This window comes from Cyprinodon variegatus, unplaced genomic scaffold, assembly GCF_000732505.1.
Source record: "Cyprinodon variegatus isolate N-32 unplaced genomic scaffold, C_variegatus-1.0 Scaffold369, whole genome shotgun sequence".
NCBI lineage: Eukaryota > Metazoa > Chordata > Actinopteri > Cyprinodontiformes > Cyprinodontidae > Cyprinodon > Cyprinodon variegatus.
The window spans coordinates 287,725-311,467 of NW_015150822.1; the positions used below are offsets into that span (position 1 = coordinate 287,725).

Sequence of the window (23,743 nt, forward strand, 5' to 3'; positions counted from 1 at the left end):
CCGGCTTCCGTAGCGTCGTGAGCGCGCATGTCTCGGTCACCATAGACCTCCATTATTTGAATGTCAGCAGACAGCAAGAAGCCTCCCAGATCTCCAGATGCATTTGAGATATCAAAAAAGTACTCCAGAGTGTTGTTCAGCATGGGGGTGAGTAAAAAAATGAAGGCTAATCATGTTTTGGGTGTACTATTCCTTTAACTTTGGGTATAAAATCATTATTGTCATTTTCTAGACTATGGATTAGGATTACAGATATAAAAAAAATGAAAGGTCCACTTTAGAAAGAAAACAAAAAAAAGGCTTTTGAATTCTGACTTTTGATCTTAGAATAAAATAGGAATCAGACAAAACTTAGAAATCAAATTTCTTTGGACTCTTATTGTCAAAGCCTGGGATTATCACTTTGATAAAGTACGAAAATTACAAGTGATCATAATTTTATTTAAGTCATTCGAGAATAAATAGAATTCCATAGCATTTTTTGTTTTATTGAGTGGACTTACCAATGGTCCTAATCGTCTTCTGTACGCTCCGCATCAATTATGCTGTGCACCAATACATTTCTACTGATTGTGGTGATCCTAGAAGAGGAGAAATGCAACAAAACTGTTAAACATAAAACTTGCATGCTAAGTGGATATCATAATCTTGTTCCCGAGAAATTAGTTTGTTTAAATCAATACTATAAATGATGTAATATTACAGAAAGAGGTGCGCTTGAATTCCAGTTTCACCTGCTAGGTGACATCTTTACATTGAGTAAAGAATTATTACATTTTGTTGCTCAGCTTTGGTTTTCTTTCTCTTTTATTCCTGGGCAGATATGGAGAGGCGAGACTTGTCCCACAAAGAGAAGCTCTATCTCCGCGAGCAAAACGTCATCACAGAGACACAATGCACTCTGGGTAATAATCACAGCTCTAACTAATGATTTCAAAAGTAATTCTAGCATTTGGTAACACAGGAGTTTGTGATGACTTCAGGTCTAACAGCGCTGCGAAGTGATGAAGTCATAGATCTGATGATTAAGGAGTATCCTGCCAAACATGCTGAGTATTCTGTCATTCTGCAAGAGAGGGAGCGCCAGAGAATAGCAAAAGAGTACTCGGTGGGTACAAACAACAGAAATGTGCTCTCTGGAGTTAAATTTTTAGAGAATCCCATATGGATTTGATTTCTTTTCTCTGCAGCAAATGCAGCAGCAGAACCCTCAGAAGGTTGAGGCCAGCAAGGTCCCTGAGTACATAAAGGAAGCAGCAAAAAAAGCTGCAGAGTTCAACAGCAACTTCAATAGAGAGCGGATGGAAGAGAGGAGGGCTTACTTTGACCTGCAGACACATGTAAGTCCAGTCTTAAATGTTCACAATGATGACCTTATTAATCCCTGTTTAATAGGATAAAAGTTCAAATAAAACAGGTTTGTTCACTTAAAACTGCAGAAGTCTCTAAAATTATTGGTGTTGAAGCGTAAAGAAGGTGAAATTCAAAAAATATTCTGTGAACCTTTAGTTCAGTTATGAAGCAACACGCAAGACTTTGTCTAAGGATTCTTTCCTGACCGTGCGTTTTAACTATCCCAGGTCATCCAGGTGCCGCAGGGCAGATTCAAGGTGCTAGCACCAGAGCTGACCAAAACTGGGCCTTACCCAGTAGCTCTCATACCAGGACAGTTCCAAGATTACTATAAAAGGTAACTGTACCTTCACGGTAAAAACTGACCCTCCAGCTCTCTTCATATTTTCGTCCATTATGTATCATTCTTTTCTACATGTCAGGTACTCACCCAACGAGCTGCGCTATTTACCGTTAAACACTGCCCTTTTTGAACCTCCGTTGGATCCGGAGCTCCCTGGCCTAGATTCAGAGCCTGACTCAGATGATGCAGAGGATGGCAAGGACAACAAAAAGAACAAGAACTTATCCGTAAGACTGTAGCTTTTGGATAGAAATGTATGATCTCTGCCTGATATGTTTCAGAGAACAAGGAGAAGCAGAAGTCAAAAGTTTCTCTCCAGAAATGATTACTTTCGTTCTGTTTTCTTAAATACGTTAATATCTTTGATTCTTAGGACAGCTCTTCAGGGAACGCATCAGACATAGAGAGCCAGGAGGGCGGAGGAGGTCATCGCTATAAGTCCAAAGGCAAAAACAGGACATCAACGCCGGGCAAAGACCAGCGCCACTCCCACAAAACCCCTTCAGGGTACAAGGTAGAGGATAAATCCACCTGAAAACTCTTCTCCAACAACAGCAGCAGCACTTTTCTGCCCCCTCCTCCTCTTTCTACTGTTACCACCTCCTTATTCCATCCATTCCTGACACCCCTCCCTGCCTATCTTCACGTTGTGCTCCACCATCTACAGTTGGTCAGCCTTTTCCCAAGCTGGAAAATCCCGGTCTACACCGACTTACACACACAGTCACACCCCAGGGGGGCTCTGGCCTCGGTTTTTGGTTTTATGATCGTCTCATGGACCCCTCCCACACATCCCCCCAATTTTTTCTACCAAACTGTGAGCAATAAGAACTTTTTAAAGGAACAGTTCCCGTTTCTTTTTCACCGCACTTTCACTTTTTTTCTTCAGTGAAGACAAATTTGAACTTTTCAGATTTTGTTTTTTTTCTTTTGATTGCCCTTAATATATATAAAAATATATATATATACCTCTTCTCTGTCCTCACTTGTCAAAAAATATTTATAAGACAAGTATGTGGATTTTTTGGCTGCTAGTTTTTCTGTTCTTGGAAAAATAACTTTGTTCTGTTATAGATATTAAAAAAAACAAAGAGACCGCATACAGATTGTGGTGGTATTATGTAGATAATATTACATTTTGTCTCTGAAGTGTGCCATACACCCCAATCCTTGATCAAATGAGACCCCGACTTATACCTATAGGCTACCTATTTATTTTCCTTAAAAATTGCATTTTAGTTTAGAATTCACACTTGATAAATATTTAATTTTTTAAGAATGAGCTTAATTCAAACCATAGCTTCAGAAATGCTTTTACTCGTGCAATGCATTTTGGGTTGCTAATGACAAAAAATGTCCATTTAACAGTTACTGATTCAGAGTTGTTTATTTATTTGCTGGTAAAGGTATGATTTTCTGAAGGTGCTACAATAGGTGGTGGATTTCTGTTGAGAAACTGTGAGAATATCTAGATGACACTAGAAGAAAAAAACGGATTCAGGAAAAGGTTAATGTTGCCACATCATCCCTAAAGAAACAGAAAAGAGCTCACTTGTTTTGTTTAAGTGTTAAAGGAATTGGTTACAGTTCTTTCAGCTATCCTCTACTGGTTTAGTTGATTAATAGTAATTTGTTTAGGGATGCATAATTATGTTGGCAAAAATATTTAAATATCACCAATATATAAGGCACTGTTTAATATTAGCATATGGGATATCGGCCAAAATTTCAATATCATGCATTCCTAAACATGTCGGTTCCTGATTTTGTCGAGTGGGATTTTAATAATATAACCACTGTACTGCTGTTTCTTTAGATTTATGAAAAATTCATTAAGTTGGGTAAAGTTAAACAGTACAATGATTTTTATGCTTCATCGTCTTTGCGTAGCCATAGTAGAAGTTGCAATTAATTTGTCTCAAAAGTTGATTTTTTTTTTTAATCTGAGAGTAAGGTTGCATTGGAGTTAAGTGGATTGTCAGTAAAAGTCAGAAAATCATTGGAATATCTTTATTTTTGTGGTTCTAACTTCTAGTTGCTATGAAATAATGTGTTTCTTTTTTATGTTCTCAAACATTAAAGGAAAAAAATAGAGGTTTTACGTCACTGATTTAACCAGATACCAAACTTAATTTAAATAGTTTTACGACACACACACTAAAATACTTATCTTTACGGCTGGAAATCAACATTGAGATGTGTTCTTGTTGCATTTTTTTGGTGAAAATATGGAGCTTCTGACTTTCAAGTCTAAAACAAATGGAAAACCATTTTGTATTGAAGTCATAATTCTGACTGGGATAATCCCCTTCGTGCTCTGGATTAAACATTCTGTATGGCTGCTGCACATTTAAAAAATTTTAAAGCTGCAGAAAAAAAACACCCTATTGTCGCTGCTGTCGGTTTGTATCATTAATCAGTGGCACAAAATGTAATAATCAGCATCAGTGAACATGTTTTTTTTCCATTTTTGAAAAATTGATAGGAATACATAGTTCTGGTCGTGTTTTGCTATTCATGGCTGCCTATTTAATAGAAAAAACAGCAAATCCTACTGATTTACACTGAATAAAATGAACCCCTGTTTAGAGCTAAACTTTAAAATGGTAAAAAACATGAAACTGACAGCCATTCTCAGACACAAAAGGCTAGTTTGTTTAAAATAACATGGAAATGCTTATCTTCAACACTTAGCTGCTTATTGTTTTCAAATCTTAGTGCTTTTATTGTTTATTGTCATAAGTTTAGCTGCCCTTGCTGCTCCTAACCCACAATGTCCATCAACAATCTGTAGTTTCTGACTGAATAGCTAAATGCTGGTAGCAATAGTTAATGCAATATACAGAGATTTTTCTCTCTTATTACACACAGTTCAGAATCGGCTCTAGCACTACCTCCAATTTAGCATTCAAACTACTTCTTTGGCAGTTTGTTGCAGCTGATCACTTTAAAAATTGAGTGTTTATCCACTGCAAGCCATAAAACGACTTCATCATTTTGACTTAAACGTAGCTCGTCCATGAATGTTTCCTCAAACGGCCAGCCTCCAGTGTCCACTCCTAAAGGTTAACCTTGAAAAGCGGATGACAGACAGAGGAGCTCATGTTTAAAGGTTGCTGTTGTACAGCCAGCACATGCTAAGCTCCCGTCTTGTTTCTTCAGTTGTCTTCTTTTTTTGTGGCCCATCGATTCCCCATAGGGTCCAGTAACCAAGAATCATTTTCTGCTTGGACCACTCATGATGCATTACCAAAAAACAGCAACAATGAATAGGAAATGTTTCTCTTGAGAAAGTGAATTAACATTTTTGCATCTTTGTAGCTACCGGTATTTCCCAAATTAATCTAATAAGCTATTAAAGTCTTACTAGGCAGGGTTCTATTTGATGGTGTTTTAGCGACAAAGCATACTTTGTATACAGACTGTTAATAAATGAATAATTGTCAGACAGCTCATTGTTAAGGGCGTAATACCTGACCCTGCTTAAAGAGTTTGCAGACCTGCTGTCACTGAGCTGCATCTGCTGACTGATTGAGCCAAAAATGTGCCCTGATTCCCACCCATGAATGCGTTATATTTGGCATATTAGAAGACAGAACTTGGTGAACTTATTCACTGCACGTTACAGTTTTGTAAGACCACAAGAAAGACACAAAAGAGAGAAAACATAAAAATGTAATGACAGATCAGCACTTATGTTAACATAAGATGTATATTTGATTTATGCTAAGCCCTGTAGGGTAGGAATTATTCCTCAATGGGTTTCAGTGCATCAATGTCTCTTGACCTAAAAATTATATTTCTTCTCAAATGGAAGTTACTAAAACAAGTCATGTCCTCTTGAAGGGATAAGTCTGTTTTCTAAAGGGAATTATGCACAATTATTATTTCTATATATAAAAAAATACACATATTTAGAGTTTATAAATCTAGTAGATTTGACAAAGTGAAGTATCTGAGGAAAAGTATAGCTGCAGTATGCCAGAAACATTTTGAATAAAGCTTAAAAATGTTGTTTTCACAAACATTCAGGAATGTAGAAAAGAAAAAAAAAACTACTTTTAAATTGATTTTGAAATGTGAACCTAGTAAAAACCTTGTTATACCATGACACTGGACGCTGGCCTGTCCCTGTTATTGGAAGGATATGGTTATAAAAACCCTCCAGCAGCCTTGTGTAGATGTGAAGTTCAATGTGTCTAAATGACACCATAGTATTTCCCTCAGCTGTGAGCCCAGTAGTATACAGATGTTTCTATAACTGGTAGAACTGTTCAGACTGTACCCCCCAATGCGCCCCCCGTTCGTATGCCTCTGCAGCTGCATGTTAGAGCAACATGACTATCTGAAAGCTCAGTTTTTATAGAAGCATATAGTGTTTTGAGAAAGTTGGTTTTACTTCTTATATGTGCATGATATAGACTATTTCATGTCAAATCTATTACATTTAGAATAAAAGACATTTACACTAGCTGGATGCAGTTTCATGATTGGCTCCTTTCCAGTTTTACTGCAAATGTGAGTATTTTCCCAGTTCAGTTTGGGTCAGACAGAAATGACTCTGAGCAGTGTTATTTATTTTCATGTTCATCAAGGATTTGTTCATCATTATTCTCTGGATTATAAAAACCTGCTCCTCTGTTTGAAGAGTTTAGCCATTCATTCTAATCTGTTCATCTTTTGTTTAGGGACATTTTATGACTGATGCCACTTAGCATGCTCAAACAATTGCAAACATTTTTAAAACATTGAACATTTCTGCTTCTGTTCTTTTTAAACTGAAAAAAAAATCATGTTTGGATTTTCTATGGTAGACCAACAGATTTAATGAATACTCTGAATGCAAATTCAGAGAATTAAGCTCCGTGTTATATTTCAATATGCCCTATTGGTTTCGTACAGGGATGCCACCTCACAGATATCCATGACTATGTCTGTGATTTAAAATATTTTTAAGGGAGTGGATCCAGATGTGAAAGGGCTGTGAGTTTAAGCTCTGAAAGGGTCATGTAGCTGAACTACCTGGTAGAATTGTTACAGGAGCCCCCATAGTTTTGGTTGTTACTATAATTCGAAGTGATGCCAAAAATAATGATAAATAGTCTCTGTTGGATTTTCTTGCCCTAAAAGTAGCAATAATTGATCTCTAAATCGTTGAGTTATTCAATGATTTTTTATTGTCTAAGATAACTAAAAGCTGGGATTTAGCTAAGATAGTTAAAAACTATATATTTTGGTTTAAATCAAGCTGTGCTATCTTTGACATCCCTTTAGATGTTTTTCAGCAGCATTCACTAACTCTGCAAACGATTCAATTAAAAATGGAACATCAACATGCAGCTTAAAAAGTGCACTTTATTTCTAATTTTAAACATAGGAAGACACATTGCTGTTGATTTTAGAAAGTCTGTTGCTTAGCTCTTTCTTCAATCAAAAATACTTTATTATCAATTAATGATGTGTATAGTAGATTTTATTTAAAGTTGGAAGCTTCTGGTCAATTTTAAGAAATGCTAAATATCTTGCTTTAATCTCTTAGTTGTCTTTCAGAATTAGGCATCAAAGTTTTTATAAATGCATGTGCAGCATTTCTGACAGATCTCAACAACTTAAAAAAACAAGATAATTTCTCATTTATGAGTGTGAATATACGGCTAACTATTAATTTTTCTCTTAAACGGGTGAACTTTATGTTATTTACCTCGAAATGTATGAACATCTGATGTTATTGGTTAAATATTCTGACTTGTGTGTTCTACAAAACTTCCAACTGAAAAATTTAATCTAGCTTCAACAGAAGGTGACTCTTTAATATTTTTTTCCACTCCACTGCTTTATATCCATGACTGCAAGATTCAAATCGTTGATTGGTTTTTATAGCATTATTCTGCCCTTGCAGCCTAAGGTCATTCCAAATGCTATGTGTGGCATTTGCCAGAAGGGTAAAGAGGCCAACAAGAGAGGCAAGCCAGAGGCTCTCATTCACTGCTCCCAGTGTGATAACAGCGGTGAGTCTTCAGCTGGAACATTTCCTGTTTTTTTTTGTTGGAATTTTGTTTTGATTGTTGGAAATGCATCACTGTTATACGTATTTTTTAAATTTTATTTTATACAAAATGCATTTAAATGTACACTCTATACATTTTAATCAGTAAACCATACATTGTTTGAGGACATTTTCAAAATTATTCACACAATATTAAAAATTCATCTACAGCATATGTAATTAAATATACAAGCCCTGTTCACATTTTTCCTTTTTTTTGTTTCTCTGTGTTTGTTTTTTCTTCCCATTGTCCCGTCTGTGTGCGCGTCTGTCCCTGGGCTCTTTTGGTCCTGCATACATGTCCGTTTGTCCATAAACTACAGGCCATCCATCCTGCTTGGACATGAGCGAGGAGCTGGTGTGTGTAATCCAGACGTACCGCTGGCAGTGCATGGAGTGTAAGACCTGCACCGTGTGCCGCCAGCCGCATCACGAGGATGAGATGATGTTCTGTGACAAGTGTGACAGAGGTTACCACACGTTCTGTGTAGGCATGGATGAAATACCTACAGGTAAGGGGGAAACCATACATGCACGGTGTGGTGGTGATAGGGCGGGATGTTATGGCTAAAATTTGATATGATATGACATAATAAATCTAGCCTGACGTAGTCCTACTCAATTCTAGTCAGAATATGAGTCTGATACTGCTCCATAGAGCTGTGATTATGGGGCGTGTTTCGAATGAACCAGGAAAAAAAATGCCTCTGCACTCAATTGGATAGACCTACAACCAATAAGAGCAATGGAGTGCGTGACGTATGTTAAGCGAGGCATAGTTGTTGTCAACAAAAATCAAAGCGTGCAGTTGCACGCCTATAATAAGAAGATGAGACTTGATCGCGTTTCTCTGTTCCTCTTTTAAAATTAATTTGCTGTCGATATCTTCTAGAACAGACCTAATAGCAGAATCTACTCACCCAAACTCTCCAGCGGCAGCCATTATTGTTGTCACCCAAGCGCGCTTTGGTCACGTGGTTGATTACGTTACTGTTGATCATCTGTCCATCATCGTATAAAGCCCGCCTTGACAATTTGATTGGATCGCCAGAGGGTGGGCGATAATACTCGCGCTACTATGGAGCAGAGCCAGACCGAACTTCCCGACCTCAAACTTTGTGGGCGGGACTAAGGCACCCAGGCTATAATAAATCATCCATATAGACAAAATGCCCAAGAAAACCCACTGTAAAATATTGTATAAATGTATAACAAAATTATATTAACCAAGTTTTTTTTTATTTCTCATATAGAATATTGTACAAATATTTGCCTTAAAAAACAAAAAAGAGATAAAACAGAAAATGTCACTCAGTGATGGGTGCTGTAATCATAGACTGTAATCTATATTCAGAAATGTGTTTAAAAGTCATGGCACAGTTATTGGTTGTAATTATATATTGCTATTGAAAAACTTTTCACTCTTAAGTGCTGTTGGTCATGATTTTTCTAAATAAGAGTGATTATATAAAAAGTTTCAGCTTGTAATATGTGGTGTAAAATGAAAGAGCTGTGGAAGGGTTAATATGCAACTGAGTTTGGGGTAGGAAAAAAAATGCACAAACTCTTAAACGTATACCTTGGTTAATCACTTTTAGGTTTTATTTCTCTCAGCTTTTAGGTAGAAATCTATCAGCATGGGACATCGTTGGTAATATTTGTACACTTTTACCAGGGAAAAAAGTTCCAAGTCTGTCTCAGTTTATTTGGATGCATGATTATAAATACAGTTTCTAAAATTGACCTGATTGTGATAAGATTCTTAAGTCATTTTAAATTCACCAAGGCCCAGCTTAGGTTAAAGAAAGCAGGTCCAAAATGAAATGAAATAATGAGGATTAGCACTTTGTGACTGAATAGCACAGTGTAATGTTGGCTGTCTTCTTTTTTATGTTGTTTTCTCTTCTATTAATGTTAAATGATTCATCCCGTCTCACCAGGTCTTTGGGTCTGTGAAGTTTGTGACAAAGACTTCACAACGCCCAAAAAGAAAGGAGTAAAAACCCAGAGGAGGCCCAAGTCGGCTCAAAAATGACCAACATAGCAACTGATTTCATTTTATTAGAAATAGATTGCTGTTGATTCTGCAAAAAATGTTTTTTTTTTTTGTTTTGTTTTTTTAATAAAGCTTTGTTTGAACATTGCATTTTTTAAATGCTGTTTTCAGTTAAGAAAAGCTAAAACAAGAAAAAAAAAATCAGTCAACCGAACACCAGCATTTCAAATACACTGAAAGAAAATATAAATGCAAAACTTCAAAATGTTGAACCCAAATATCTTAACTTTTCCGGCGTACACAAAAGGTTCTGTTTAATCTTCCTAAATCTCAGTTAGTTCGCACTTCTCATACAAGCAGGGAATCAATGCATCTTTCAGATGTAGGTCATCAGGATACTTATAGGAGCATAGTTGTTGTCAGGTGTGACTAAGACTGGACAGTAAAATGCCACAATGTGCAGCTCCCTCACACAGCAAAATATCATAGATTCAATTCAATTCAGTTTTTTTATATAGAGCCAATTCACAACACAAGTCATCTCAAGGCACTTCACAGTTCAACCAGATCATACAGTCAAATTTATTCCAAGTTTTCTATCTAAGGAAAACCAGTTGATTGGATCGACTCATTGACTCAAATACAATCCCTCACACTAAGCATGCTTGTAGCAACAGTGGAGAGGAAAAACTCCCTTTTAACAGGAAGGAATAGATGTGGTAGGTTTTAGTGGATTTTGACTTGCAGGAATTTAATCTTTACTTTCCCACCAAATGCTATCTCAAAGGCATTTCACAACACTTTATACCTGCTTGCCAACTGAAGCCCACATGTAGTACCAGCACCTGCCCTGGAACCACCATATCTAGCATTTCTACCTCCAGAATCATCTAACACCAGCCGTTCCAATGGCTGCTGCAACAATCAGTTCACAAAACTGCATTTCTGTACAGACTGTCTGCGTGAGACTCATTTGCATACTAGCTTTAATCAACAGTGTCCTGACCCAATCAAGCATGCCCAAAATCAGTCATTGAGTGCTGCTGGTCTGCAAGTTTTAGAGGTTTCTCTGCTTTAGCAGAATTGATTCTGATGATTGCAGTTCAGGGCATTACAACCAATTTCAGAGGGCTATTGCTGACATTGATGGCCTCTGGCATTGTGGAAGGGTGTTCTCTTATGAATATAAGATTTTGGGGTCATGTGTGGATGAAAAGTTTAACAATCTGTAAAATATTTACAACATGGATGACAACGCTCAAGCAGTTTTAATAAAAGGCCCTTTGTTGGGCCTTCACTTGTTGTTGTACAAAGATGATGTATGACCCCATGTTGTAAAAACTGTTATACAGCTGAGAGGAATGGGAACAACATACAAGCAAGGGACCTAAGGTTCTAAGGGATGACAGAGTGATGTGCTTTGAATGGTCAGTATGAGGGGGAAAAAGTGCTGTATTTACCTGCACATTTTAGAGTGTCCTTTTATTCTAGGCAGCATAATGCACACCTTTGCAATAATTAGGCTGTCCAATCAGCATATTGATAAGCAATACCTGGGAAGTAGATTAATGATCTCTTTGAAGGAGAAAGGAACAGATAGATAGGTTTGTGAACAATATTTCAGAGAACTATAGTGTAGAAAAATTCTTAGCATCCAGGAATTTGGTTCTACTTATGTGAAATAGGAGCAACAACAAAAGTTTTGACGTTTATACTTTTGTTCAGAGTGTCTAAACTGCTGTTTGTTATAGACTGATGCCTCAGAGGAACTTGTAACTGTGTACGAATCATTTCATTTATTTTTGCGACTAACAGAATAAATGATCTGCTGCTTCAGGAAACTAACATCTTCTCGTTACGTCTTTGCCGTTATACACTGATCTGAGGAATAGTTTCAGGTAAACATATTGTGCTTCTGGTCCTGTGCAGCTGAAATAGTAAAGATTATTTTATGTCTTATTACCTTAAATGTCCATTTTTAACGATGCCTTGTCTCACAAAGAGCTATAGGTCAATATTTTTTAAATAAGTGGTGCTTTTTTTTTTTTACTTAACCTGTGACAGATATTTGCCAGTGAAGTAATGAATTTTTTTAAGTGCGTTTTAGAATGGAATTTCTCCAGTGCTCACTGTTTGGAAAATCATGGGATGCAATTGTAACCACTTGTGATTACACTGAATGTAATTACACTAAGATGTGTAAGTCAGTTTACATCGACTTATTTTTTACAATCAACCTAAATTTTGTGTTTTGAATTTTAATGGTTGAATTGTATTTTGTTTGTTTGTTTTATATTGTCTTATGATTGGGTTATTCATTATTTTTTTTATCTGATGTCATAGTTAATCAGTTGAATTTGTTTAAAAAAAAAAATAAAAGCCATTTTTAACAGCTCGTTTGTCCCTTTTCTTGTTTGTTCGATGTTGTACACCTGCTTGTCTTTTTTTGTGTGTTAATTGTAGTGTTTTAAGACAGCACAGCCTCTGCATTCTCTTCTACCTGTATAGTTGTAAGTTCAAATATCAAATGTTTTCTTTTATTTCTTTTTGCGCTATACCATATAAGATTATTGGTAAAGTTCTTCTGAATATTCAGACACCATGTGTGGTAGAAATGTGTTTAAAAGGAACATAGCCTTACAATATGATAACTAAACTTAGCCACCAGAAGCTCGTATTATTAAATAATTGTTTTTGGTAAAATAAAAAATCTTGTTTCTGAAATAAATAATAAATTAGCATTTTTTTTTATTTATTTTTTTTTACCAAGTCATAACACCTTGAGAGTTTCTTGGAGACCTTAAATAACTATTTTTTTTATAACCGATGTTTTATATTCCTCTTCTATATTTTCATATTCTGTATTTTTATATTATGGATATCAAATAAAAACGATATACATCTATGTATATGTTTAAACTCATCTGCAATGTTTTTTTTTTTTTAAGTTTAATCCCCACGTAGGTATTCAACTTTTTTCCGGATTCCATGGAATAGAGCGTTAAGAGACTGTTCTGTTTGTAGGCTGTAGAAGACTAGTCACAGGCTATCTGATGTCCAAAAAAAAGGAACATCTTTTGTGCTTTAGTTTTTTTTTTCTTTTTGTTGCAATTGTGAAAAAAAATATGTTGTAGTGTGCTCATTAGGTGACATTATCATAATTAACTGTTTAACTTATAATATGAGTTATGTTGCCCAGGTTTTGGGAACCACTTTCCTGAAGCATGCTCATGGCCAGCAGCAATAAGATTACATGGAATCTTGTTTTTGTTTTGCTTTTAGCGTCATTTTTATGTTTGTAGTTGGCAGTTAATCTTTAATGCAATTCATTGCAAAGTAAAAAGTCTTGAACCTATTCATGGAAACGTCATCTGCACTGCTTTAGTACTGCTACAAAAGGAGCTGCAAAAATGTATTATTTGTATTACGTCAATCAGAAGGAAGTTTTTAATATACAGTTATTCTAGTTGAATAAGAAGAGCAGGATGGGTAATTTTTTATTTTTTTAAAGTGGCTACATTCACATGCCATCATTGCTTTGAATTAATAGAGGTAGGATCTTGTACTTTGATCAACTACACTGAAAAAAATTTTTTGCACAGCTTATGGATCTATTTGTCCATATCTTGTCTAAAGATACTTAAATAGATCCAACAGACATCCAAGTTTCTTTCAGTGCATCAATCCAATCAGCAAAAGGCTAAGATATAGTTTCTATCTTAACAGTGAGGTAGATGGATTATGATGTTAATCTCCAGACCCTAAATGGAAAAAAGGTAAATTGCTGTGTTCTAAAAACATCCTGCTTAAGCAACTATGATAAACACATTTTTGGGGCTAAATTGAATTGGGCTATGAGACAAAATTCATAATTAGGTAGTGGTTAAAAGGGGCTTTATGACAAGAAAGATCCACAGCTCTCCTGATAGTTTCTGTTGGGGCTTTTTATGCATCTGTTTTAGACCAGGTTGGTGTAGTTTGGGAAATCACCAAATAGGTTATCAATTTTGGATTTTTTTAATTTTCTTTTCCCATTATTTATGTACAACGAGCAAAGGAAAGTGTCTTGTTCTGTATGGGGCAGCAGAAAGAGTTTTACATTGTATGCTTTGTACAGTTGATGTAGTTCTCTATAAAACTTTATTTACAATTTAGAAAACGTTTGAGTTAAGTTGTACCATACCATAAAACATCTGTAAACCTTATTTAACCACGATAATTCAGTAAAGTGAGTCAAAATCATATATTAATTCTAATGCACACGCTACCTCGATCAGCCCCTAGGGGCGCTGTCGTGCGGTCTCAACCAGTGCTGTTAGTAGAGGAAGAGGCTTCCATACTGGCTGCAGTGATACAGCGAGTTTAGCCGGGGAAAGACAAGCCGTTGTTCTGTTCTTTACTTCTAAGATGCTTTCAGCTCAAAATTTTGGAGGTCCTGGGAAGATGAAGGAGTACCATTATACCGGCGCAGTAGAGAACCGATTTTCACCTTACGCTTTCAATGGAGGGTCAGTGGAAACTTCCTTTTAATGTCAGATTAGCCTCGAAGCTAGCTAATGCTCACACTGTTTATGCTATCTGGCTACTTTTAGCAAACCAACTATTTATTTAGAAAATCAGTGTTTTTTTTTTAAGTCTCAAATAAACGACACATTTGTGATGTTACATAACTTATTCATGTGTTTTAATATCAAATTTAAGTCGTTGTGTTATTTGAGAGGGTAGACGCGTCACTTTCAGTTTCGCACCAGCTCTTTCTGTACCCCATATCTGCGATGTTACTTTGTGTTCATTTATTCATGTTTTGTGAGATAATAGAGCTAACTACTGTTTCATCTTTCTAGAACTGTACTAGCTGTTGCTGGAGAAGATTTTGCCATCGTAGCGTCAGACACCAGGCTTAGTGAAGGCTACTCCATCCACAGCCGGGACTCTCCCAAATGCTACAAGCTGTAAGTGTTATTTCTCTGTGGGGATGGTAGCAACACTGACTAGCATACAGTTGATATGTTTTGAGGCTCATTAGACCCTGTAAGCAACTTTCAGCCAAGACAAGAAAGAAGTTAAATTAAATCACACAACATGTAGTTTTGCATGTTCTCATGCTGCCATTACTATGGGGATGTTTTCTGTTAAAGGTCCATTAACGAGTTATAAATGTTATGATAAAGAGCTTTTAGAGCCCATAGCAGTTTGTCTTTTTGTACAGATTGTAACAGCAAATCAGTGCAGTAGGTTACCAAAACTACTTATATAGAAAAATAAACAAAACGTAAGACAAATGAGAAGTATACTTAACACAACAAACGCAATACAAACGCCTGCCTTTATTTATATAATCATTATGATATAAATGTGCATCATTAAACAGTAAGGTCATTATTTTGTGCTGTAAATAAAGGTAAGTATAAGGTTAGAATGGTAGGTAAGGTATGGTTCAGTATAATACTCCCACACTTTGGTAATATTGGGAAAACGGCTCGTAGTTTCAGGATATTTCCTAAAACAATTAATCAAAAATGTGAATCAGTTCTAATTACTTTTTCCTTTTACAGAAAGTGAGGTTTTATTGTTAAAAAAGCAACTAAACAGCTACAGTTTTTTTTTTTTTAAACCTATACCCTTAATGAGGGTATAGGTTTAAAATGGGTGATGCTTCTGTAGTTTCCATATCTTTTGAGGATGGTGGTGTTTCCCCCACATTTTTATTGTAGTTGTGCAGCAAAAGGTGGTCAAGGAAAGCTCTGCTATTATGCTCTGACTTGGTAGATAAGTATTTGAATCCTCTGGTATTTCATTAAAATGACTTGGAAATGTATAGGTGGTATAACAGTTTATCTTCAAACAAAGCATGGATACCAATCTTAGTACCCATACTTCAAAGCTCAATTAAACTCTGGTATGGGTTTATGTGGTATTTTTAAGTGCAGTGTTTGGAAAAATCTGGATAGAAAAAGAAATTGTAAACCAAGTCTGGGCCATTTGGACTCTTCCATTTGCTCTCCTGGTGTTCTAAAATTAAGACAGTGTTTTATTTTTGCTACTTGCTGATTCACGGAAGCACTGACCCTCAGCAAGATGTTTCACTTTTAAAGATTTAAAGAAAATATATATATTTTTTGTGGTTGAAGGTTAATAACAGATAAATCAATTATGTGACAGTCAGGCTTATATTGCATTTTTTCTTCTTCCCTAAAGGACAGACACAACTGTCATTGGTTGCAGTGGTTTCCATGGTGACTGCCTCACTTTGACAAAAATCATTGATGCCAGGCTAAAGGTAAACTGCTTTCTGTTTAACTATGTTTTTAAATTACGCTGCTTCATTATAATTTCCTTTAGTAGTAGTTTTCAATAGGTTCTATAAAGAATATTGATACATTTTGTAATTAAAAAGTTATTAATATGACCAATTCTTTCATACATTAAAGGGGGAAAAAAAGACTAATGATTTATTTGTTTTGTAGTTCTAAAGTCTATTTTTTTTCTCTCAGGTGTTAGGTTTTTGTTACTTAAACCATTTAAAAGAATTGTTTTCTTCCTATCAGATGTACAAACATTCAAACAACAAAACCATGACCAGTGGAGCCATCGCAGCCATGTTGTCCACCATCTTGTACAGCAGGAGGTTCTTCCCATACTATGTCTACAACATCATAGGAGGACTGGATGAAGAAGGTGGCTTATGTTGGAGAATAAAAGCTTTATAGCCTTAAATGCATATTACAATATACAGCTGACCTGATTGTCTGAAGAAAGTTTCAAAAGTCAGCACTTTTTGAGACACAGTCTTATCTTTATAGCAAGATTTATTTTTTCTGTCTAAAGATTAAATATGTTAACCTCCACAATCTACAGCCATATTACCACCAGCTAAGTGGCGACAGTAACCTGCAGTGGCCATTTTATTTAATTTTTTTGCCGTCAGAAGAGTTGCCACTTCATGTTTGGAAGAATATTTGTCACGCAGTTATGGTCTGAAATTATTTAGTTTGTGCATATTATACACTAGCCCTTTACAAGCTAGTGAATCTGTAATATAACATCATTATGAACTAAATGAGTTAGTATTATTTATGCTCCAAAAATGCCCTCAAGTCTTCAAGTGGATTAATACTGGAAAAGGGACCCCAAATTTACTACTGTGCCTTTTGGATGCATTATGTGTCATTGCATAGTTAATAACATATAAATTCTATTTTTAATAAGATAATAAGTAAGGCCTAAACCTTGTCTTATGTTCTTAATAGTAATGTATTTTTTTATTTTCTATGTACTCCATGGAATATGTGCAATAAAGGGAAAGGAGCCGTGTACAGCTTTGACCCTGTGGGCTCCTACCAGAGAGATACCTACAAGGCTGGAGGATCTGCCAGTGCCATGCTGCAGCCATTACTAGACAATCAGGTAAATGGCAAACATGCACAGTTTAAATTATCCTCAATGCAGACAGTCTTGTTTAGTTTATTTTTTTTCCTAAATGTTGTTTTGCAGATTGGTTTCAAGAACATGGAGGGTGTCCAGCATGTTCCTCTGACTCAGGACAAGGCTGTTCAGCTGGTCAAAGATGTCTTCATCTCAGCTGCTGAAAGAGACGTCTACACTGGAGACGCCCTTCGCATCTGCATCATCAATAAGGAGGGCATCAATGAGCAGACAATACCACTGAGGAAGGACTGAGGAGGAGAAAATGTTTCCATCTGCCTTCAGCTTTTTCTTCCTCTGTTCAACATTCTGTTGATATGACCTCTTAACACAAGTGTCTAAACCAGAGCACTGATGATCCAGAGGTTGATAAAAGTTGCCATTTAGGTTTGATTTAGAGGAAAAATTTTACATTTTTCCTGCTTTCCATTCTTAATTTCTTTGGTCACAATATCCCACTTTAATTTTCTGTCAGCTTTCTGTCGGATCAGCATTCCTATTTTCAGAAGCCGGCTAACTCCCCACCATGCCTAGATTTCCTCTGGATGTTGTAAAATGTTTTGGATGGAGACATGCTCAGCTGTTCCTTTTTACATTCTTAATAAATATAAACAATTCAAGAACTCTTCTGTTGTCTGTTGCTTAGATTTCTGTTAAAGATTTCCTTCTGCTTAGTAAACTTGGTGAGACTGGATTTAGCGCCATGACAGACTCAAAATGTTTTATTCAGAAGAAATAACATAAGAATACTAACTTCTTCAAATTATTCTAATACATTCCTATATAGAGTGCATATTCAACAGAAACCAGACTTACGGAATTTGATAGCAGGTTAGCTCAGGTTTGTTAAAGGTCTATGAAGGATATAATTTTTTTATGTGAGAACATAAAGGTAAAATATGTGCAGTTTTTTGTCTAATCATGGCCCAGATTGTGAAATATTTTTGCAATTTATCACACTATGCTATTATAAGTTATATTGCCACCTTATAAAGGAGAGTGGAGGAGGAAAGCGAGGGTCACTGAACCTTAATTGTCAACTGAAGAGACCATGAAAAATCAACCATGAAGCTTGTTTCCAAGCTGAAACCAGTTGGCATAATCATTCAACATTGTATATTGAAGGACTTTTTTTTTATTTTTTTTCCTCAGCAGCACGGTCTGCTTTTCAGAAAGAGAATAGTAAATTTTGCATGTAACTGTCGGCATTCAGTGAACATTGATAGTCTAGCCTAGTGGTCGGTCTTTCAGTCCTGTATTTTACTAGGCAGTAGCACAAACCTCATCTGATTAGACCCCGTCAACATCTTTCCCCTTTTCTCAATGATTCCCAGTTGTATTTAGCTGTGGGCTTTGAGTGTCTCTAAAAGGTGAAAATCCTTTGATCTAAGCTACTTCATGGTATCTCTGGTTGTAGATTTAGGGTTATCATGCTTGAAAGTTAAGCTCCATCTTTCAATTTACTCTTGGCAGCTCCCTTGTATATGCTGAGCAAAAGCATCTGCACATAAGTGTGTGTACTACATGTGCAGAGAATTTTTTTCCACTATAAACTGGCTGTTGCTTGTTGAATTGCTCAGTTTTAGAATCACCTGACCAGATTATCTTCAACGTATAAATGTGTCCTATATGATTTGCTAATGACTAAGCAAAACTCCACATGGCTTTTGTATTGCCATATAAAAGGACAGATTTGTAGAATGAGCAACCAACAGTGTTTGTGTCAGATCCTCCAACATAAGTCGTTTATCTCTGCAACTCCTCCAGAGTTACCAAGGACCGGCTGAGTGCTTCTCTGATGAATACTCTCTTTACAGGCAAATTGTTTTTTATGGATAAGTTTGTTTTAGTCAGTTGCCTTGTTGTTTCAGTTCTTCCAAATTGCCTTTTCAGGCCAAACTGAGCCCTTTAACATGCTCACAACCAAGCAAATTGTTTAGAACCTAAGTGATTTAAACTTCTCCACAACATCATTCTCAGAGGTGTCAAGTAACGAGGTACAAATACTTCATTACTGTACTTAAGTACACTATTTAGTTATCTATACTTTACTCCATTACTTATTTTTCTTTCTACTTCTGACTTCTACTCATTACATTTTCACACAAGTATCTGTACGTTCTATTCCTTACATTTATAAGACAAACCTTACTCTTTACTCTTGGCTTTGGTTTTATGTTTATAAATATTTCTTTCATATCATGTGCGCCATCCAATGCAGATCATTGGCTCCATCCACACCTTGTGAAAATTAGTGTAATTGGATGAGTCATATAATGCAAACACTCATTGGTTAGCTAAAGGGAATCATCAGAAGCAAGCAGGTGTTCTTCAAACTACAAACGTGAATTGTCTATGCCATGCTAAAATGTCGGATTCAGATAAAGATGTTGAAATTTCTGAAAGGTCGGACACAGACGAGAGTGTATCGGGAGATGGAGACAGAGACTAACAAGACCTCCCTCAACCTTGGACCTTCCTCAAAGAATTTTTCGAAATAGTCAAAACATTGAGCTTTCAATTCATATAGTGGAATCTGGCTGTTTTTTTTTTCAAAGGTTACTTTATACTTTTATACTTGAAGTAGTTTTTTTAGCACATACTTTTTCACTTTTACTTGAGTAAAGAGGTCAAGTTGACACTTTTACCAGAGTGTTTTTAAACTGCAGAATCTATACTTCTACTCAAGTAACAAATGTGTGTACTTTTGACACCACTGTTCATTCTCATACGCAAAACTCACCCAGAACCATAGCTCTGTTGATCTGTCCATCCCACCTGCTCTTACCAGTAACGATTTCATGGAATTCTTTATAAATAAGCTTGATTCTATTAAAAATAAGACAATTAGCACCCCTCTGAATATTATTGTTTTATCTCTGGAAGGTAAGGCAGCATCTGAGGTACCATAGAATCTAAACTGGGTTTAGACAACTTTGATCCAGTTGAACTTTGAGAGTTAGCAAAACTATTGTCTTCATCTAATCCTTCAACCTGTATGTTAGATCCAGTTCCAACCAGGTTATTTAGGAATGTATTCCCTTTGATTATTATCTCCATTTCAGATGTGATTAATCTGCCCCTGTTACAGGATAACAGGTACCTCAGGGTTTTAATGTTGCTGTAATTAAAAATTTACTTAAGAAATTATCTCTTGACTCAGATGACTTGGTCAGTTATAGACCTATTCGATATCTTCCTTTCTTATCTAAAATTATTGAGAAAATAGTTGCCAAACTAGTGTATGACCACTTACACCATAATGAACTTTTTGAAGAGTTTCAGTCTGGCTTTAGAGCTCATCATAGCACTGAAACAGCTCTGGTGAAAGTCACTAATGATATTCTCATGGCCTCAGATTATGGACTTGTATCTGTACTTAGATCTCAGTGCTGCATTTGACACAATTTATCATAATATTCTTTTAGAAAGACTTTAATATTTTTTAGGAATTAAAGGAACAGCGCTTGACTGGTTTAAATCGTATCTATCTGATCAATTCCAGTTTCTTCAAATTAATGATAAATCTTTCTCATCCTCCAGGGTTACCTGTGGAGCTGATTTGTCAGTCACTTCATTTGGATGGCATTAAATTCATCTCAGATAATAAAGTAAAAAATCTAAGTGTTATTTTTTAACAGAGCCTGTCATTTAAATGCCACATCAAAGAGGTCTCTACAGTGTCTGATAAAAGAAAATAGTCAATTTTTCTTACTTCAAGGCTGGACTATCATAATTCTTTATTATCAGGAAGTCCGCAAACTTTAGTTAAAAGTCTTCAGCTGATCCAAAATGTTGCAGCCAGAGTTCTGAGGAAAATTGAAAAGAGAGATCATATCTCTCCTATCCTGGCTTCTCTTCATTGGCTTCCTGTTAAATCCAGAATAGAATTTAAAATCCTCCTTCTCACATATAAAGCCTTAAATGGCCAAGCTCCATCTTATATCAGAGATATGATTGTTCCTTATGTTCCTAACAGAGCACTTCACTCTCACTCTGCAGGTTTACTAGTTGTTCCTAGAATTTCTAAAAATAGAATGGGAGGCAGATCTTTTAGTTATCAGGCTCCTCTCCTGTGGAACCAACTACCAGTTTTAGTCCGTGAGGCAGACACACTGTCTACTTTTAAGACTAGGATTAAAATTTTCCTTTTTGATAAAGCATATATTCAGAGGGGCTCAGGTTTCCTGAGCTATCTCTAGTTATGGTGCTATAGGCTTAGACTTTTGGAGGACATAGGGACCCCCATTTCATCATTCTATCTCTTTTCTCCCACTCTGCAGAATCTGTTAGTTCAATTTCTAATGCTATGATCTGTATGCTTTTTCTCATTGTAGCTTCATCTGGTCTGTTCGTGTTTGGCTGTGACTCCATCCTGGAGAGAAATATCAGCTGTGCTGCTGCCATCAACACCTTTGTTTATAGATGCTGGAGCTTGGCTTGTTTTTCAGAGTAGCTCTCTGTCATCCTCTGACATGGGAGTTGTGTTGGAGCTCGTCTGCCTTGCTGTGTGTTTCCAGGAGAGGGCCGCCTGTGAAGCTGGTTGACAGTTGCCTTTTGTATCTTTGCTTCTTTCTGTGTGTCTGCTTCTGTCTCCTTGAACCTCAGTTAGGCCTCAGCAGATGGCTGCTCACACCGAGCCTGGGTCTGCTGGAGGCCTCCTCTTGTTAAAAGGAACTTTTCCTCTCCACTGTCACTTCAAGCATGCTTGGTGTGAGGGATTGCCTTCGAGTCAGTGAGTTGATTCAATCAGCTGGTTTTTCTTAGATAGAAAACTTTGAACTAATCTGACTGTATGCTCTGATTGAATAGTCTCTGTAAGGTGCCTTGAGATGACGTGTTGTGAATTGGTGCTTTATAAATAAACTGAATTGGATTTATTCCTGACCCATCTGTGGTGGTTCTGAGTCTTCATGACCACAAATGGACCTTGTATCAAAAGGCAACTTCAATGGGCAGATTTGTTGCTTTCAATCGTTAGTAATCTTGACACAGAGTTCCATGCCAATTTGCAGATTGATTGGCATTTCTGATTGCAAGAGAGAACCATTAATAGTCTGATACAACAATTCCATGGTATAAACAAGGGGGATAGATGAATAAGAATGTAGCGACACTCAGAAGCATCCCCATGCACACAATTATTAAGTAATTTTGGAATGTGTTAATCTGTTGCATAAAATCCACTGAATGTGTTTGCTATAAAAAGAAAAAATATGTAAAAACCTTTCAGAAATACAAATACCTTTGCAAGACAATACACAATCTATATAAGAAATTAAATAATTTAATTAAATTAGAATTAAATTATTTTAGAAAGTAGAAAAATAAAAAAAAATTAAAATCTTCCAGCACTGATTTTCTCTTACCGTAAATGGCTGTAGCGCTTTTCTTCAAGTCACCAGACTTAACCAAAGTGCTTTAAACTACATTCAGTCATTCACCCATTCAGGAACACACTCACACACCATGGACTGTTCTACCTGCTGCCCTCTGGGAAGAGGCTTTGCAGCATTCAATGCAGGTCCAGTCGATTCCAAAACAGCTTCTTCCCCACTTCCCTTAGACAGCTGAACTGTTGAAGAAAAATCTTGATCATGTCCCAGACTCTGCATCACACTGATAACACCAAACCAAAATTCAGCATTTTTGCATTTAATGCTCTGAACTTATGTATAAAGGCGTTTTTTCACCTTTTTTTTCCCTTCCACACTGTTACACTTAATCACTGCTGTACTTTAATGCAATGAAAATATTCTGAAAGCTGTACAAAATTAAACAATCAAAGTTGTCTAACACTGCTGTGGCTACATTGTAGCTGCCCTGGGGCTCACTGATAGAAGTGAGGAAGAACTCAAAATGTAAAAACCTTATCACCTTTTTTTTTTTTTTAGGGATTTGGACTGTTCTTTGAGGATCTTAAATGTTAGAGGAGAGAAAAAGTCGTTATTTATGCAGAGCTGAATTACTTTTGCCCAATCTGAGAAGATATCAAAATTCTCCTATAATGTAGACTTAGCAGATTTATGTCTTATATGATTTAGAAATGCACCAATCCATTTTTTTTTCAGATTCAATCCAATGCCGATATATGGGCTGAGTGTACAGGCCCACATCTGATAAAGTTCTGATCCTGTTCATGTCAATGACATTACCCTTTTGGCCACAATGACATAAAACATTGTTGTTGCATTAATAACATAATGCAGAGTCCATATTTAGTCTAGTTCAACCTGATGGGTGACAAAACTGAAAAGATAAGTTTTTTGTTAAATAAATAACTGCAAAACAATAGTATAAAGGCTAGAATTGGATAGCACGATGGATAGCTTTGCTCAGTAGCTAACAGGTTAGCCTCTTTTAGCTTGGCCAGTTACCCAAATTAAGCTATGGGACTTTTAACTTCTTGTCAACAAGAACCTTCCAATTTCTACAAGTAGAATAACTGTTGTTTGGTTTGTCAAAAATCTAAAATATTTGTTTGAGAAGACTTAAGGAAAAGAGATTCTGCTGCAGCTAAAATGAGACAAACACCAAGTATTGCAGTTTTTGAGTACAATTAAAGAAAACAGAACGCCGC

General features: G+C 36.2%; 2 protein-coding genes across 2 annotated transcripts in view; both read left to right on the forward strand.

Annotated features, from left to right (window-relative positions):
* phf10 (PHD finger protein 10) overlaps positions 1 to 12,083 on the forward strand; it is a 14,789-nt gene extending 2,706 nt beyond the window's left edge. The window contains exons 4-12 of the mRNA XM_015386482.1: positions 822 to 905; positions 984 to 1,108; positions 1,191 to 1,340; positions 1,581 to 1,690; positions 1,776 to 1,923; positions 2,070 to 2,210; positions 7,596 to 7,704; positions 8,066 to 8,254; positions 9,683 to 12,083. Coding sequence (XP_015241968.1) covers positions 822 to 905; positions 984 to 1,108; positions 1,191 to 1,340; positions 1,581 to 1,690; positions 1,776 to 1,923; positions 2,070 to 2,210; positions 7,596 to 7,704; positions 8,066 to 8,254; positions 9,683 to 9,777 — 1,151 coding nt within the window. The 3' untranslated portion in view covers positions 9,778 to 12,083. The remainder of the gene's footprint in view (positions 1 to 821; positions 906 to 983; positions 1,109 to 1,190; positions 1,341 to 1,580; positions 1,691 to 1,775; positions 1,924 to 2,069; positions 2,211 to 7,595; positions 7,705 to 8,065; positions 8,255 to 9,682) is intronic.
* Positions 12,084 to 14,037: 1,954 nt separating this feature from the next.
* On the forward strand, positions 14,038 to 17,791 carry psmb1 (proteasome subunit beta 1). Its single transcript, XM_015386450.1, has 6 exons — positions 14,038 to 14,246; positions 14,583 to 14,690; positions 15,937 to 16,018; positions 16,287 to 16,416; positions 17,039 to 17,145; positions 17,233 to 17,791. The coding sequence occupies exons 1-6, from the start codon at positions 14,146 to 14,148 to the stop codon at positions 17,416 to 17,418; spliced, it is 714 nt and encodes a 237-aa protein (XP_015241936.1). The 5' UTR covers positions 14,038 to 14,145; the 3' UTR covers positions 17,419 to 17,791.
* The last annotated feature ends 5,952 nt before the right edge of the window (positions 17,792 to 23,743 follow it).